Source organism: Taudactylus pleione, unplaced genomic scaffold (assembly GCF_031769625.1).
Source record: "Taudactylus pleione unplaced genomic scaffold, aTauple2 ptg000087l, whole genome shotgun sequence".
Taxonomy (NCBI): domain Eukaryota; kingdom Metazoa; phylum Chordata; class Amphibia; order Anura; family Myobatrachidae; genus Taudactylus; species Taudactylus pleione.
The window spans coordinates 3,703,154-3,721,838 of record NW_028284489.1 but is presented as its reverse complement, the minus strand read 5'-3'; the positions used below and the strand labels follow the sequence as shown (position 1 = coordinate 3,721,838).

The window sequence follows — 18,685 nt, the reverse complement described above, 5'->3', positions numbered from 1 at the left end:
ATATACAGGTTATTACTAGAGCTGAACGGGTCTGGTTCTCCGAGAACCGAACCCACATGAACATAGGGGATCAGAGTCTGGCTCGAGTTTTTCCGCCTTACTTGGAAACCAAAACGAGGCATAATGTCATCATCCCGCCGTCAGATTCTCTCGGGTTTTGGATTCTATAAAGGGCCCGGTGATCGGTGCCATTTTCTCTCTGGCTGTGGATAGTGTACAGAGAACAGACGTGTTGTCGGGCTAGGGGTGCAGTGCATTAAGGGGGGGGTGCTGCTGTGTCACTGTTGTAAATAAAGGGCTGCTGCTGTGTTGTCCATAAAGGGCCTGGGGCTGCAGTACATAAAGGGCTGTAGTACATAAAGGGGTTCTGTGTCGTCCAGGGGTGCTCTGTCAATCCAGGGTTGATCTTCCCTAGTGTAATTAACTTTTTTTTTTTTTTTTTTTTTACAATGAATTATTATTCCAAAAAATATATGAATTAAGAAAAAAAAATAAAATTTATTTTTTGTGTGTGCTAGCTACGCTATTATTATTCGGTGACACCAGACCGCAGTTTATCATCCATGTATTGTGACACTAAGTCACTAGTGTGTTATTAATCATAAAAAAATCTTGTGACACTGTACGTAGCGCAGTGTTATTCTTTTCTTATTCATAAAAAATATTGTGACACTGTAGGTCATTGATACCGCAGTGTAATATTTAAAATTGGTACAAATTGACGTGTGTGTGCTGTACCCCACTTCATTCGTGTTTGTTGATATGGAGAAAGATCAGTTGAGAGGAGAGGAGAACAGGAAACACATACTTGGGCTGAAGCTGCTGCCCGTGCCACTAGTCATGATGATACTAGTCCGTCTACTTCATCTACTATAGGCAATGCCAAGGGCATACAGGGCTTAAGTCAGGGCATCTAAAGTCAAAGAACCAATCTTTTACATTGGTAAAGAAAACAACATCAAAGGGAAAGTTAGCTGCAGAAAGACATAAAATTGACAAGACACCCTTCACCACACGAAGTGGCAAGGAGAGGCTAAAGCCTGGGCCTTTAGTTATGACTGGTGGTTCTGCCTCTTATAATGATAGGTCTTCTCCCTTTGGACATTTCAAAATAATGAAAATCGTTAAGGCACAGGAACCAACTGTGCGCTCAAAAATGTGTCAAATCCCCGAGGAGCGTCTTAAGTGCGTCGGTGGGTGCCATGTGTGAGCCTGACCTTTCCAAGACTGTACTCGAATAGGAGCCTTCTTCCACACTTTGTGCGTCCTCTGAAAATGTGGGGATGAGCAGCACAAATCAAAATGCTGACATAGAAATTGAGGATGTGTCTGTGGAAGTGCACCAAGATGAGGATATTTGTGTAGCTGACGCTAATAAGGATGCTGATGATGTGGATGTTTGTGTAAATCAGGCCCAAGTGGAAACAGTTGTTGCCCATGATTAGGAACACAAGAAAATCCACTTATGTGTGGAATAATTTCTACCCAAATCCGGACAACAATTGTCAAGCCATCTATACTCGTTGTCATACAAGAGTAAGTCGAGGTAGGGACCCTAACCATCAAGGAACTTCCTCCCTGTTACGTTACAGGGCATCCATCAAAAGTGTTTGCAAAATTCAGAAACTTTGGCTAAAAAAGTAACAAGCAGTCCAGCGTCAGCTCCTTCTTTCTGCTAGATCCACACCTGGCATCTTAACCACCAACACCTTCATCGACAATATCCTCAATCATGATTGGAAGTAGTCCTGCATCCAATTTGATAAGGCTAACTCCGTCCTCCCCTATTCTGGATTCCTCAGAAGGATCCTTGAGCACTATGCCTGCTGCTGGTTGTGGATCTCATTCCCAGAAGGGGACTAGGAAGACTACTAGTAGTAGTTCTAAAAAAACAATTGACTGTTAAACAATCCTTTGCAAGGGGGAGCAAGTATGACAGCAGTCACCCAGTTGCACAGCGTAGCGCAGTGTGTTTTTAATCATAAAAAATCTTTTGACACTAAGTAGTAGCATAGTGTATTATTTTCTTCATAAAAAATATTGTGATACTGTAGGTCAGATACCGCAGTGTAATATTTAAAATTGGTACAAATTTACATCTGTGCTGTACCCCACTTCATTCGTGTTTGTTGATATGGAGAGCCGATCAGTTGAGAGGAGAGCAGGAAACCTACTCGGGCTGGAGCTGCTGCCAGTGCCATGACTATACTAGTCCATCTACATCATCTACTTGGGCTGGAGCTGCTGCCAGTGCCATGACTATACTAGTCCATCTACATCATCTACTATAGCCGATGCCAAGGGCATCTAAAATCAAAGAACCAGTTAGCTGCAGAAAGACAATATGCCTTTCACCAAGTCGAAGTGGCAAGGGAAGGCTAAGGCCTTGGTTAGGGATCACTGACGTCATAACATCTATGCTGGTATTAGATGTGCGTTCGATATCTGCCAGTAGTGCAGTGGGTTTTAGACAGTTAATTGAGGTCCTCTGTCCCCGCTACCAAATCCCATCTAGGTTCCACTTTACTAGAATAGCAATTCCCAGCCTGTACAGGGACATAAAGTATTTTTTTAATTAGTGTCCTCCAAAATGCCGTTGTACCCACTGTCCACTTAACCACAGATATATGGACAAGTGGAAGAGGGCAAACGCAAGATTACATCACTGTAACAGCCCACTGGGTGGGTGTATTGCCTTCAGCGGCACCAACAGCAGCAGCATCTAAGAAAAAGCAGCTTATTCAGTGGCAGACTACTCTGTGTATAACTAAGAGGCATACTGCTTACAACCTCTTAGTAAAACTCAGGGAAGTTATTGCAAACTGGTTTACCTTGCTTGGACTCCTCGGGATTTGTGATTTCTGACAACGCCACCAATACTGTGAGAGCATTACAGCTCATCCCATGTTTTGCTCACGCTATTAACTTGGTGGTGCAGATTTTTTTTTTAAAATGACTGTGCATTTTCGACAATCAGCAGGTGCATGTAGAAGATTGCAGCACCTGCAAGAAATGTTGAATTTGCCCTGTCACCAGCTGAAGCAAAGGTAGTTACGAGTTGGAACTCCACCCTTTTATATGCTTGAGCGGATGGAGGAACAGCAAAAATCCATCCAAAGCTACACAGCGAAGTATAACATAGGATGAGGAAGGGGACTGTACCTTAAGCTCAGTGGAAAATACTTTCCGTGTTGTGCAGAGTGCTGAAACCCTTCGAAGTAGTCACCTCTGAAGTGAGTTCAGACACTGCCTGCTCGAGTCAGGTAATTCCCCTCATTAGACTGTTGGAAAAGCAGCTTGAGAACCTGAAGGAGGAGCTGAAACGAAGCGATTCCGCTAAGCATGTTGACTTGTAGATCAAGTCCTTTATTCGCTTCGCCAGGATCTAAGAGTTGTTAGGATCTTCCAATCGGAGCAATAGATTTTGGCAACTGACAATCCTAGGTTTAAGTCATACCTGGTGTCTTTCTTCCCAATGGACACAGATCTGAAGAGATGCAAAGAGCTGTTGATAAGCAAATTGTCAGCTCAAGCTGCATGTGATGCAGCGATGGCTCCTCCTTCAGTTTCTCAAGCAAGTGCGACTGCCAGGAAAACTAAACTTTCCCAAAAAAGACGCACTGGTGATGCAGATGAGTCAACACAAACACGTTTTGACATCTGGTCGGGTCTAAAACAATTGCCTACAATTAATGAGACATCTCTTTGTGGATTATTTTAATGATGGGGTCCAAATAGGCATGTCAGACAGTCTGTTTCACTACTGGCAGGAAAAAAAGGCACTTTGGAGGCCCTTGCACAAACTGGCTTTGCTTTAATTGAGCTGCCCACCCTCCAGTGTGTACTCTGAAAGCGTTTTCAGCACAGCCGGGAACCTTGTCAGCGATCAGCGTAGGAAGCTACTTCCTCAAAACGTGGAAAAGATGATGCTCATCAAAATGAACTACAAATTTCACGAGGAACACCTTTACCGCCAATTATATCCAAAAATGACAGAGGCATCTAAGGCTGTAATGGTAGATTCTAGTGGGGACGGATTAATAATGTGTGAAGATGTACCTGATGAGGGTGAGCAATCGGATGATAATGATGGCGACAACGTCTTGCCTCTGTAAAACCAGTTTGTGCACAGAGAGATTGCCAGCAATGTCAGCTGCCCTTTGGTGGCTTTTTTGTGGGTGCTCAAACAAACGAATCACTTCAGCCACAATTGGCAGGCCCTGTCGCTGAAGTGATTGATTTGTTAAACTGTGAATGTCCTATATACAATATAAGGGTGGGTGGAAGGGCCCAAGGACAATTCCATCACACCTCTTTTCTTTGCAGTTTGAGGCATTGCTGCCTGACCTTTTTCATTTTATAGTTTATGAAACTGCCATCGTGTCTGCCACTGCTGTGTTACAAAAATTTAATAGATGTCCTGTATTTTTTCTGTACCGCTGCTGACGTTTACTTTTTTTTTTATAGTTTCATACTGTATTTATTTAAACTAAAATCACAAATATGTATACTTGCAAAATACTCTTATGCCATTTGCAACCTTGATTTGAAGATGCCATCCTGGTGGGCTTGGTTTTTTCTTGATCATAACAGCAATGTTTGGTCAGATCGAACTTAAACACCAAATGGAAAGGCTATTTTCTGATGGTATCTGGAGATGTTCTCTCTCCTCCCCTCCCAGCCTTCCCATCCATAATCCCAGAAGCACAATGATAACAGATGTTTAGTGCCAAACTTTAAAAATCGCCCCCTTCCTGCTCAGAGCTTCCGTTTTGTGTGCTGCCACAGACAGCATTTCCTGCATGCCACTTTCATTTAAAAAAATTAAAAATACTGGACCACCACAAGAGCTCAACTGGGGCAAGGACTGATGTAAATGAGTCAAATATTCTTTGAAAATGACTCCCCACCACCCACCCTCCCTCATAAATTTGCTTTGGAATCAAAAACTTTAATTAAATTTACTATGTATCAACCCTTCCTTTCCCTGCCTTCAACTACATACATACTCCATCTCCCTCAGGCCTCTTGATTAATGAAAATATATGCTTCCTTTATCTGCCATGTTTGAAGTATAACTGCCTCGTGTTTGTGTCGCCCACTGCTGCCATTTAGCTTAGTCAACCAGCTAACTTGGTGCAAATTATGGGCCTAAACTGGATGAAACAATACTGTGAAGTGGTCAAAATTGACTGGAAACGAGTGGAAATTAATGTTATTGCGGTTAATAATACTGTAGGAACAAAAACAGGCCCAATTTTGTGATTTTAACTGTTTTTATGATTTTATTAGAAAAAAACACAGATCTCAAATACGCAAGTGCGGTTTTGCCAAAGCCAAATTCAGATCAAAAACATGAAGGAGATACAGATCCAGCACCAAAACACAGGGGTCGGTGCACATCCCTAGTTAATACCGCTTTTCCACCAATCTGACCCGGGATTTGTTTCCAAGCCAGGTCAGACTCAGGACTATGTTCCTACTGCGGATATTCCTGGGTCTGTGCCACTCACACTGATGCACTGCGATGGGGGGGGATCGTGTCTGATGTGTCAGCTCTTGGCCTGGAGAGATTACTTCCTCCCCGTATGATGCGGTAAAAATCGGAACGGTCTGGACCATATGAGGAGGCTGTAATCTTTCCCTCCACGGTGACAGCTGTCACAGACACCTTCTGATTTCACCCAATCACCATTCCAGAAATAGGTACCGGGTTGGTTACCCTTATACACGAGCTTTACCCGGGTTTTACCTGCATAAAACCCTGCTCGAGACTCAGGAGGAAATGCTGGGCCAGTCTAGCCTTTTCCACTGAGCCGCGACCCTGGTTGACGCAGCAATAACCCGTGTGTTTACAGCGGTGAAAAAGGGGTATTAATCTCACTCCCTATTTTTAACAAAATATACCTATTTTACAGAGACTTAAATAATGTATCATTTATTTTAAAATTGCAGTGCATAAAGTTTCTGTGGAAGGAAGTACATATATATTCTGGTTTTAAACATTAGGCTTATTTAAAATTTCATACAACTCTTTATGGAATACATTAATTGGGCATTCAATTCCTTTTTTCCTCATTACTGCTTCTAAATCTCAAACCTGGCTGATGTAATTCAATAGCCACAATAATATTGAAGTGGCTTTAAAACAGATGGGTGCTTTTATTAATAAAAGTTATATATTACTGACTCCAGCCTAATTTTCCCAATCTTGCCTGCCTTGATAGTTCAGTTTGAAATGTAAATAAATTATGGCCAAAAATTAGAAAATTAAGACGCAATATATAACTTTTCAGGCAATCAGATGTACATTTTTAAAGAAATGCAGATTGAAAAATGTACATCAAGAAAATTGTAATGAGCAAAATGAAGACTTTAAAAAAATCTAATAATTTGACTGTCGGTGATTGTATAGTCGACAAACATTTAGAGCAGTATGAGCAACTATATTCTAGATTTAGAGTTTTTCCAATGTAAAATATGGTATCTATCAAGTAGCTGAAAAGTGCCAGTCTGTCATTATCTTCATTATGCAGTCTTTAAGCACACTTCTTACCTTTTATCCTTTCATTAAATAATTCTTGCAAGAAGTATATGATTCCTGTCTGCAATTCTTTTGTGTGTTTTAAAAAAAAAAAAAGTATAATTAAACTAAGAAAAACAAACGTATGCCTACACTTAAGGTAGATGATACTAAAACAATAATACATTAACACTAATGGGGGGATTCAGTTGAACGCAATGTGCCGCGATGCCTGGCTGCGCACATATCGGCCATATACAGTAGGTCTGACATCGCAATGCAACTCCCTCTTAGCGGCTGCCATTTTGATATTCTAACGCATAACAAACCTAAGTTAATATAATCAAACTGTTGCTGCTTAAACCTATTGAAAATATAGCCAGTAGACTAATTGTCTTTTAATGGCGCAACTGTCTGCCAGTCATTGCTCTAGCTCTCTGTTGCCAGGATCCTATATAAGAAGAACTTCCTGCCTTAAACAATGTTCATACCACCTGTCCTTAGCGTGTCAGTACTATGAAACTGAGCTATCATCTTCCTTTCTTACACACTAAACCTACAATGCGGAATAGATTACTGTGCTCATTCTATGCTCACACTAAAACATATAAGCTTTAGATCACATATGTGCGTTATTCAGCTACATGGTATACCTGAAACAAATGTTTATACTTTGCTTAGTCTGTTCAGTGTGACATCTGTGAATTTATTTGAAGGGTGATGCGTCTTTATTGCATCACTTTGAGGCAGTTCAGAAGTCAGAGCTGGTGTGATTGGCTTTTCAATTTTATAGGTAGCAAAAATGCTTTGTACACATCTCATATATTACAACCTTGTCCTAAATCCCCACTTCAGATTATGTGCAATCTGAATTGTGAATCTACCAATCAGAGCATTTTATATTTATTTATTTTTTTCTCCAGACAGTTGTCATTTCATTGTTTTCTTAAAACACACTTCAATTTATTTAATCCAATTCCCTAGTTTAGTTTCCACAGCCCAGTAGGTAACATCATAATTATGTGGAAAAGTAAGTAATAAGTTAAAGTTATCACCTTCTCTACACTCTTTGATGTGGGCACCCCGATGGGCTGATGTAAAGCGGCACGCAAGTATGTTTTGTAGACGGATCTTGTGATATTTAGTTCTATGCAGTTATGTGGATGAGCAGCTATGGGTATTTCAGCCTTCAATTCTGTTACCTCTCCACTTGCAGCTGAAGGGGCGTGACAGCGGGAAGCAGTCGGGAAGCCGATGGATGGAATCCCGACCGTCGGCTTCCAGACTATCTAATCCTATCAAGGGGTTACATGACAGGCGTCGAAATCCCAACACCTGTCATTTTACCTACGCCGGAAGCACGTCACCCGGCTTACCGATCGAAGGTAAGCCAGCCGGGTGCGGACAGCCGTGGGTTTTAGGTTTAGGGTTCCCTGGGGGGGGGGGGGGGGAATTGGGGTTAGGCACTCCCGCTAGGAGAAGGGAGGGTTAGGCGGCAGGGATGGGGGGTTAGGTTTAGGTACTTGGGGGGGGAGGTTAGGGTTAGGCACCCCTATGTTAGGGTTAGGGGGTAGAATTAGGTTAGAGAATACTTACTTTCGACAATCCGGGATTTTCAATGCTGCCGGGATGCTGCCATGCGGCTGGCGGTCAACCGTACTGAATCCGTGACCGCATGGTAAATGGGTGTTCACTTGTAGTCTAAGTTGATTAAGGCATGTTGTGGGCATTTTGGAATAATTGTGGGCTATACCAAGTTGTGCGTGAGTAAAGGTCCATCAGTTCTGGAGTAAGACTGATCTTTTACAGCAGTTATAGAGCTGGTGCAAGTGCGCTTTGATAATGACCTTTATTTCCACATGGATAGGGGTAATGCGGTCACAAAGCTGTGTACAACTTCCCAAACGGGAGAATATCTGCAGTTTTATTCTGTGCTGCCAGCTTGCATGCATCAGCCCTTAAATTTGTTGCGTTCTATTCCTACAGGTTCTCCTAATGATGCGTACACAGATTAAAATGCACTGTATGAACGATATTGATCATATCATCGTTCACATCGTGCATTTTTCGGTGCCTCCAACCCACAAACTACCTGCGATGCGCGGGCACGTATGGACGATAAAGATATAGTCCGTCGACCATGCATGCAGGTCAACCTGGTCGATATCGACCAGGTTACTATAGGGACCGTTGATCGCGGGTCGTTGGTGTGCTGGATGATCGATATCGATCATCCAGCACACCCGGGAGATCGTTCAGCGATATCGTTTTTGCTGACGATCGTCCCGTGTGTATGCACCATAAGGCAACTAAGTGGCAGCTTAATGAAGCAGAGAGCTTTTGACAATGAAGTAAACGATGTAGGAGGGAGGTTATAGTTACACTCATTGAAGCTGGGGGCTACAGTAAGACCTTGAGGGTTAACTGCCCGAGGAAGGTGACCTATGGTCCGAATTCATCTGTCATTTTGAAATGATTTTCTTACTCTGTTTCCTTGCAGGCCATTTTCCTCTCATCTAGAGAATGGCCTCTGCAGATGAACCTTTCTCTAAAGCAGATGACACACTAACGCCTGAAGATGGGTCTGACAGTGCTCAGCTTTCAGAGAATGAGACCAAACCAAGAGACAGGACATCTCTGCTGGATAGCGCAGAAGAGTTTGAAATTATAGACAGCACTGGGGAGGAAGATGATGACCTGAGTGACCTTCCACTTTTGGAAACGGTTGAGGCTGTGGAAACAGACAAAATACAGAATGAACCAAATGAAGAGACCTCACAGGAAGCAACCGGAAAAGATTCAGAAGAGGAGTGGATAGATGTTCTAGGTAAGTAAATGGTAGAATTATTTTTTTCCCTGTTGTGTGTAACTAACTCCATGTACATGTTGCAGTCCTTTTTAGCTGCAGAGCGTTATATATTTACCTAGTGCTATAGTTGACTTTGAAGTGTGACCTTTTTCCAGTAGCCACTTAAGAAGTTGTTATAAATTGGTGAAACAGGGCAGGAGAATTAATTTTCCGTTATTACACAAGACTGAAGAGCTGGGAGCTGAAACATTTTTAATATCTAAAAAACAGCAGTACTGTATATGTTGTGAGAATGATTTATTACAGCCACTGTACAATGGGTATGTTGAACAGGGTAAACTATTGTATTAATAACTAGTATTTACTCTAGGATTTTTTTTTTATGTGAAATTTTAGACCCCATGCGAAAGCTGATGTATACAGTACTCCTAATACATTAATATAATCAATGTTACATTATATGTATTGAAATATAATGCCCTCAATTAATATTATGCAACACAGTAGTGCCCCAATTCACATATTTGGTAATACTTGAGTTCAATACATGATATGACATAGACAGCTCCAGGGTGACTTTAACTTAAATATGTACAATGCATGTTTTCTATATCTCCTTTTAGAAGAACAGGTTGTTTTACCTGTAAATTAGAATACCTGCTATGCTAAGGCAGTCTTTAGACACTTTTGGGAACCACTGCTTTAAAGTGGCAGATCACCTCCTAGATGTCTACCTCCTCATTGTATCTCTTGTTGCATGGTTTTTATGGATCTGCGGGCAGGCAGCAGCATTAAATGGAAGCCCCAGGCAAGGGTGAAGCTAGGCTTTCTTTCAGCCTTAGCAACCTCCCCAGGTAGGGGAGGTTAGGTTTAGGCGGCGGGTAAAGGAGGGGTTAGGTTTAGGCACAGGTGGGGGAGGTTAGGGTTAAGCTTCCTAAAGGAGGGTTAGGGGGTAGAGTTAGGGTAGTAAGTATTTACCTGCTAGTCGATCGGGATGTGGCCAGCGGTGTATCATTCCAAATCAAACAAACAAAACCCTTAAGTTTAAGTAACTCCAATAAACCAATGACCACCTACCTCCATATTCTTACTACTAGTTTCTTCTTCAGGGTCCATAGGGGATCCACAGGGTTGCCCTTCGGGTATAGGTTGGGAACCAAATCCGGGCACCACGCAGTTAAAGCTTTTCGCTCCCCTATAACCCCGCCCCCAAGCCAGAGGCCCCTCAGTTTGAGTAGGTGCCCGGCCGGAGTCTGGGTCACAGTTGTCGCAGGGGGGGGGCTAATTAGCAGCCCCTAAGCTTATTTTTATTTTATGAGTTCACAGTTTTTAATTTACTTTTGGACTCTTCAGAGCGGCAGCGTCGGACTGTCCATAGGACGTCCAAGCTACCGCTCCATCAATCCGCCGGCGCCGAGAAGCCAGTACAGATCTGGGGATCTCGGCGGGACCCCAGAGCCCGTGCTAGCTGGACTCTGCGGGCGCCCAGGAATGCTGCCGGATCAACGGGGAGCAGGTAAGGTCGCTGATCACCGATGCGGTGATCCGCGCATTTATGCAGTGTCTTGTCTCTGGGGACAGACTGGAGGCACTGGCAGTGGCGGCGGGCCCCCCCATACCCCGCGTGTCCACTAGAACACCAGGGACTTAACGATCGGCAGCGGGAGCCAGTGTCCCGGGGGTTAATAGCCGGCCAGGGGAGGCAGCCTTCCCTGTTCAGCGGCTCCTCCCCTCAGCTCAGCGCGCCTTTCAAGCCTATAGTCTGGCGTCCCTGAGCTGCCTCCTTCGTGTCACGCTTCCTCTGAGGTCTCCGGCGGCCATTTTCCTCTGTGGTGCATTGCACATCTCCTAGGGCGGCAGTTGGTCCAGACCCCCTATGTACCTTGCCTATTGGGTCAGTGTACACAGCGCTATAGCCTTCCCAGACACTGAATTTGGGCAGTTGAATGTAGCGACATTTTGCAGTATATTATATGTAATGTTTATGTATATTTATGTATATTTATTTCTGCATTGTATGTGACTAATGCTAGCGCTGACTGTCTGTGCTTTATTCTCTCACCTGTCTGTGTATATCTATCACTTTTCTTTACAATCTGCCGTAATACAGGTGTACTTAGGGTGGTTCTTAGACACACACATATATACTTGTCAATATTTATGAGGTTTGTCACATACTGTTGCGTGCTGCACGTTGCCATATTTTAGGTGGAACTGTGTGTTGCATACGCTGATAATGGGTCCCTGCAGCTAATCTTAGCGTCAGTCATGACCAGTATAGCGCTGCTTGATATTTCCACAATGATTGTTAGTTAGATATGTCTGACCAGGAAATAGAGCACTATACTGCACCCATTTTTGCTATCCTGCAAGTCATGTACTGCAGGTGTGAGTACTGAGGATTTGACTCGGAAAGGGTTATGTATACGGCGCCATCAGGTGCCGGGCCCCTTACAGGACCCAGTTGGGCGGTTTGTTTCTCATGACCCTGGCCTCCATTGCGGATCGCCTGGCGGCTCCCATTGTAGTACCTCACTTGGGATTACTTCAACATGCTACCCTTTCATCTCAGGGTATCTCGCAGTTTCTTGCGGTTTACCCCTGTGACACAGACTATCGCTCCCTACCGGGGTTTTTTCACAGTACATGAAATTCCCTCAGGTACCACAACAGTATGTAATTTCCCTTGCAGGGATTACCACAGCAGCCACCCTGGGTGGATGTCGTTTCTACGAAACACAAAATGGCGTAATAAATGCCTTGTGGCTACTTCCCAGTCTGCACTGCTGTCTAACATAGATCGTCAGCCAAGGGTGAACTAGATTATGTATCGGACTCCTATCCTTCTCACATGAGGGGAAGCCTAAATCAAGTATTTTTATCCCTGCTCTGGTCCTGGCGGTCAAGTCCATCCTAGTTATAGAGGATGTCAAACCTGCACCTAAATCAAATCACTCTCAGTTTAAGCATTAAAGTGTCTTCGGCTATTTTCCCCCTCTCTGACCAGCGGGTGGATCACATGGTGGGGGTCTGGCTATCGCCAGATAAGAGGTATCACAAAAGCATTTGGCCTCATGTTTCCCATTCCCTGAGGGTCATTGCAGGTAATAGGAATCACCTCCTGGGGTGGATTTTCATGTTACTCGTCTCATTAAGAGCGCTACTACGCCTCCCATCCCTGTCCGGACGGATTCTACGGATCCGTAGGTGGTAACTTTGCCTGAAATCAATATACTTGCTTTCAGGGGCTGTTGCCCGTCCAAACATAGCTATCGCATGGGTGGCTAATGCTATTGAGTGCTGGGCTGGTGCATTTGTAGAGCTTTTTCCCTCAAAAACGTCTGGGAATCAGATGCCTTTTGTTGCTCACATTCAAAATGCAGTTTCATATGTTGGAGTAACAACATTGGATGCCTGTCTCCTAACCTTCAGGGTTTCGGCTGCGACTGTATCCACCGCCATACCCTATGGCTGTGCTCATGGAAGGCAGAGGTAGACTCCAAGATGGGTCTTAAAACGGATACCCTATATCGTGGAGATCTTGTTTGGTGCTTATCAAGATTATAGCAACGTTGGCAGTATCACGGCAAATTTCCGCCTTCAGCTACTCCCCACTACAATGCCTTGGACTAAATCTGTTAAGTTTTTTTTTTTTTTTTTTTCCAATTTTCGGGCTCTGCCCTTTGGACTGTCTAAAGCCCCATCAGGGTCTACCAGATTTATGGCTTTTATGACAACCCACCTGTTCAGGGTATCCAACTGCTCCTGTATCTGGACGGCCTCCTGCTCTTAGCAGGATCACCAAGGTACTTTAAAGCCATTCCCAGTTAACCATTGCTTTCCTTCACAAGCATGAATGGTTAATCAACTGGGAAGAAGTCCTCCCTGAATCCCTCACAGGGTATGATTCATCTGGGAGCCCTGCTGGATTCTCAGAATCGGAGAATCCTTCTGACGTCAGACAAGATTTCCAGTCTACAACTACGAGTGCGCGGATGTCTCCACAGTTGACAAGTGTCTTTACACTCTCTGTTATGCGGGTTCTGGAATCCAGGGTATCTACCTTCGGAAGGGTGGAATATGCTCAGTGCCATTCCAGGCCTTTGCAAAAACTGATCCTCTCCAGATGGAACGGGTTTCTCCATCGGATCACTGTTCAGAAGATGATGCTCTCTCTGCAGGTGCATTTGTCTCTATCTTGGTGGCTATGGCCATCTCATCTAGGGTAATCCTTACAACAGACATCAGTCTCTGGGGCGCAGTGACCGGTCCACTCTCATTTGGGGGCAGTTGGACGTCTGTCGATTACACCCCTGCCAATCAACTTATTGGAACTTCAAGCTGTCTTGGGCCCTCGCTCTGGCCTAAAGGTTCAGTCCGACAATGTCACAACAGTGGCTTACATCTAGGAGACACTCGTAGTTGGGTAGCAATGACAGGAATGTCACACATTCTGACATAGACCAAGGGTCTCCTCCCGGCCATCTCTGCAGTGTTCATTCCTGGAGTTCTCCATTGGGAAGCGGACTTCCTCAGCTGTCACGACGTGCATCCCTGGGACTGGTCTCTTCTCCAAGAGAGGTTTCAACTCCTAGTGAGCAGAGGGGGCCTCCCAGAGGTGGTCCTCATAGCCTCCTGACTCTTATCACACATTGCAGTGTTAGGGTTCAGAACTAGAGGTGCTGAAGCAACCTTCGGTGACACGTTGTCAGTTAAGTGGACCTTCCAATTTGTGTACCTGTTTCCTCCGGTCTCCCTTCTTCCTCGAGTTCTTCAGAAGTTCAATCGAGACGGCGATACTGTCCTGCTGGTGACTCCGGATTGACCCAGACGTCACTGGTACTTAGATTTTCGGAGTCTCTCCATCGACACTCCGTTCCTGCTGCCGCAATATCCGGACCTGTTGTCTCAGGGTCCTTGCCTTTCCCTGGACCTGGATCGTTTGTCTTTGACTGCATCCCTACTGTGGTCCTAAGGCTTCTCTGGCTCTGTCATCATCGGGATGTTTAGAGCGCGCAGGACAGCTTTTGCTGGGATCTACCACAGAATGTGGCATACATAATTCTTATGGTATCGTACCTGTAGCTACGATCCTCAGGTGTTTAGGATTTCCAGAAGTTCTGGCATTCCTTCTAGCTGGCTTGGGTCTAGCCCTCCGCCTGGCCTCCCTGAAAGTGCGGGTCTCTGAACTGTCAGTATGGTTCGGATGTGGAATTGCTCCACTCTTGGGTATCCGGACCCTCCTCTAGGGTGTTTTCTGGATTCTACCTCCCTTTATCTCCCCTAGGGGCTCCTTGGGATTTGGCAGTGGTTCTTCATGCCCTCCTGGGGCCTCCATTTGAACCACTAGTTTTGTTAGCCCTTACGTGGTTTATGGCTTAGACTCTTTTTCTTATGGCGTTTGCATCTGCCAGGAGAGTGTCGGAATTGGGAGCGTTCTCATGTGGCTCCCTCTTTCACCAAGACAGGGTTGTAAGTCGCACTTGCCCTGTGTTTCTTCCTAAAGTGGTTTTTAAGTTCCATATTATTCAGGAACTTTTTGTTCCGACATTTCAGTCTCCAGTCCTCCCGGCTGGGGTGGCCTCATTGACTGTGGTCCGGCCTCTCAGGATTTACGTGGTCCGTTCAAGTTCCTTCAGGAAATCAGACTCCTTATTTGTGGTCTGTGGATTTCACAGGAAAAGATGGCCGGCCAATAAACAGGCATTGCCTTGATGGCTTCGTATGACTATCTCAGGGGCCTACACATAGGAAGGCCTTTCTGTTTCTGTTGATGCTTATTCTACTCTGGCTATGGGCCCCTCGTGGGCGGCTCGCTGTGGCGCCTCGGCTGTTCTGCCTTGCAAGGTGGCCACGTGGTCTTCTGTCCAGGCCTTTCTAAGGTTCTATGCATTGGATTCCTTTGCCTCTCAGGATGCTTCCTTTGGGCGACGGATTCTCCTCTCGGCACAGGAGTGTCCCCACCCTTATAAGGACTGCTTTGGGACATCCCCAAGGTCAACCCTGTGGACTCCCTATGGGCCCTGAAGAAGAAAATGAGAGATATGGTAAGAACTTACCCTTGTTATCTCTCTTTCTTCGAAGTCCATAGGGTCCACAGGTCACCTGCCCTGACGCACCTGGCTTCATATGGGCTGTGTTACTGGTCACCGGTTACACGTCTCCTTCTCTGTGAGTATGGTTGTTGAGTGTTCCAGTCTTCTCTCTCTTTCTTTCCTCCTCCGGCCTTTGGCTACTTACAAACTGAGGTGCCTCTGGCTTGGGGTAGGGTTATAGGGAGAGTGGACCCAGTGCATCCTGGGAGCTGAAAACTTTAACTGCATGGTGCCTGGATTTGGTTCCCAACCTATACCCCAAGGTCAACCCTGTGGATCCCCTATGGACTTTGAAGAAAGAGAGATAACAAGGGTAAGTTCTTACCATATCTCTCATTATCATAGTCTATACCTATCTCCCCCCTAATTCCCCTATATCAGAGTAAAACCTTACAGTCCGGGATTTAAGGATATTCATGCTTGAGTCCAGATGGTTAAATAAACTGAGATACTAATTGAGTCACCTGTGCTTAAGCAATGGATATCCTTGAAACCTGGACTGTAATGGCAGAGTTTGGAAACCTCTGTCCTATACATTAACTTACCTGCTGGAGATCTCTTCTGATTGTCTTACAGCATCCAGAATTTAGCAGCTTGTAAGGCAGGTCACACTGAGGCTGTGAGTGAGGGGGAGGGGCCATCAGAAGAGTGACAAGTGCCGGGCAATCTCTTGCTGCAGTTCACAGCCCCTGGGAAGTTTAACTCTATGCTGCTGACTAACCCCCTCCCTCCCTGCTCCCTGAGCTCCCGTGTCTGCAGAGCTTTATCATTCTCCAGGAGCTGGATTGCTTCTCCAGCTCCCCCAGTGGAGCCCTTGTCACCAGGGACACATGCCCTGCCTATACCCCCCTCTCCTGTCTCTTAGCTGAACCCGCGGTTCCAGTGTCCTCCCTCCTATGTCTGATTGGTGTGCGCCTCCTGGGGGTATAGTTGCTAGGTATGATTGAACCTCTCGGGTGTGCCAGGATTCTTGGAGGGATCCATTGACAGCTGTCTCAAGGGAAAGGGTGCACGTGACGGTGAGCAACTACACTGCATGATGCGACCAGTCAGTAATGCCCACTAGGAGGTTGCTGGAAAATGATCTTCCAACAGCCGCCTATATCGGAGGGACCTCCCGATCCCCCTGTACCCACGGCTCTGCCCCCAGTGTGTTCCGATCACTGCTGGCCACAGTGATCGGGCAACTTGGTGGCACCCCCTTGTGGGTACTGCAGAGGAAACAGAGCAGCCGTGGCTTCTCTCGCGCTGTGTCCCAATCATCGTGGCCAGCGTTGATTGGGCAGCCCAACGGCACACCCTCATTCTGGCTTCATTGCAGCTTAGTACTGCACTAGAAACAGCAGCCCTGTCTCTTCCCCTCTTGTGGCCAGCAGTGATTGCGCAGTCTCAAGTGTGTATGTGTGTATGTATGTATACGAGGGGGAGGGGCCCACTGGGAATTACACGGCCCCCCGCAGGGCAAGTCCAAGTATTTTTTTAGCAACTGCTTAGCTCACATGGTCAAAGACTTGCAAATGCCCATGTATTAGTCACAAGTGCCTTTCTCCTTTTTGACACATGAGAAATCATATCAGGCAAAGCAGGGGAGTTGGCTAATTGTAATATGTAGCAGATATGTTAGTAAGAGAAAACTGTTATGGTTAGTTGTATGCAGCTTTCTTAGCACTTAAATTAAGAAATATAAACTTACCTAGGATAGTTGTAAAAAAATGGATAACTCTATTCTGAAAGGTACTCAACACACAATAAAACACGCTGAAGAACAATGAAGTGTGTCAAGACAAAAGAAAAAACTAAAGTGGTGGATCTGTATTAAGATTGCCTAAATAGCTGTTTTTTTTTTCTGCAGTTGCTTTTAAAAAGTCCAAAGGGTTACCTGCAATAGAGAGGAAGGTACTATACTTTAGAAGCAAATCTGTTTACGTCAAGTGTTACTTGAAGACTCAAAAGAAAAATATTAATTTATATGGTTCTAGATCATACATATAGGACTGCCATATCATTCCTTTAATTGGGAACACCTATGAATTACACAGGTTCTGTGGCTGGCTGACTGCAAGTCTCCATTTCACCTGTTTTTAATCAGTCACAGAACTTGTGTAATTCACATGTGTCCCGAATTGAAGGGATGAAAAGGCAGCCATACCAGTGTTCTCCCCAGAAAATGTTTCTAGCCGGGTGGGGGCCTTCGCAATAATAAAATGTTTTAAACCCTGACCTTATAATTTAAACTTGAAATAACATTTTATATATTAATTCTCCTTCTAAGAGACCCAGTCGTTTTTCAGCTTTTTCATAATCAGAGTCTGTAGGATCTGGTCCCTCTAGCGCAGGGGTAGGGAACCTTTTTTTTTCTGCCGAAAGCCATTTTGATATATATATAACATTACGTGTGACGTCACACTGGGGCAGGGCCACAATAGCTGGTGATTACAGCAATGTCGGAGCATCCTGAGGATGCTCTGGGGAGCTGTAAGGGCAGCGGTGTGACCGTTTGAAGTGTCTGAAGGATGCTCCAGGCGGCACTGCTGCATAGATTCTGCCTGCAGAGTGCCACTCTAGGCATCCTGCTAGCCAGATGAGGTTAACAGAAAAAAGCTCCACAGAAAAATGCTCCGAGGGCCAGACCAAATGATTCTGTGGGCCTTATACGGCCCCCGGGCCTGAGGTTCCCCATCCGTGCTCTAGTGAAATTAGTATCACATTATTTAGTGCTGGCACCACAGAATTAATTTTTTTATACAGCTCCCAGATAGTGTCCACACTTGCAGGCTCACAAATACTATCCCCACAGATTTGTTTTTCAGCTCCTACACAGAGAGTGGACGCAGGTCTGCTCTCTTTAATGTGTTCCCGCCCGAACAGCGCGCCCTTGCTTTTATACAGGGGGAGGGATCTCTACCCTTCAGCCTGACACCACCCTGTACTGTGACGGGCCAGAGTTGCACCACCCGGCACTCTCCCCTGCCCCAATGTGCCACATCCCCATACAACCTACTGCCAGGCCCTCTGATACCCCCCCCCCCTCCGCCGCCCCAATACATGTCCTTATTAACGGCAGACACACATGCCAGATGGACTGAGAGCCTCCAATGGGAAGAACATGTGACGTTGGCGCAGCTCAGCGCAACATCCAGCTTCCTTGGCAACAGGGACACATTGAGGGTGACCGGGCAACAGGGGACTTGGCGCACTGGGGCGGGGGGGAGTGCCAGGCGGTAGCTGTTTCTTGCTGGGTGGTGCGCCCGCAAAAAA

The 18,685-nt window shown here is 45.4% G+C and overlaps 1 protein-coding gene across 1 annotated transcript in view; it reads left to right on the top strand.

The window, feature by feature from the left end:
- FKBP8 (FKBP prolyl isomerase 8) overlaps positions 1 to 18,685 on the top strand; it is a 71,648-nt gene that overhangs the window by 17,440 nt on the left and 35,523 nt on the right. The window contains exon 2 of the mRNA XM_088468948.1: positions 9,024 to 9,350. Within this exon, the coding sequence (XP_088325074.1) occupies positions 9,047 to 9,350 (304 nt within the window). The 5' untranslated portion in view covers positions 9,024 to 9,046. The remainder of the gene's footprint in view (positions 1 to 9,023; positions 9,351 to 18,685) is intronic.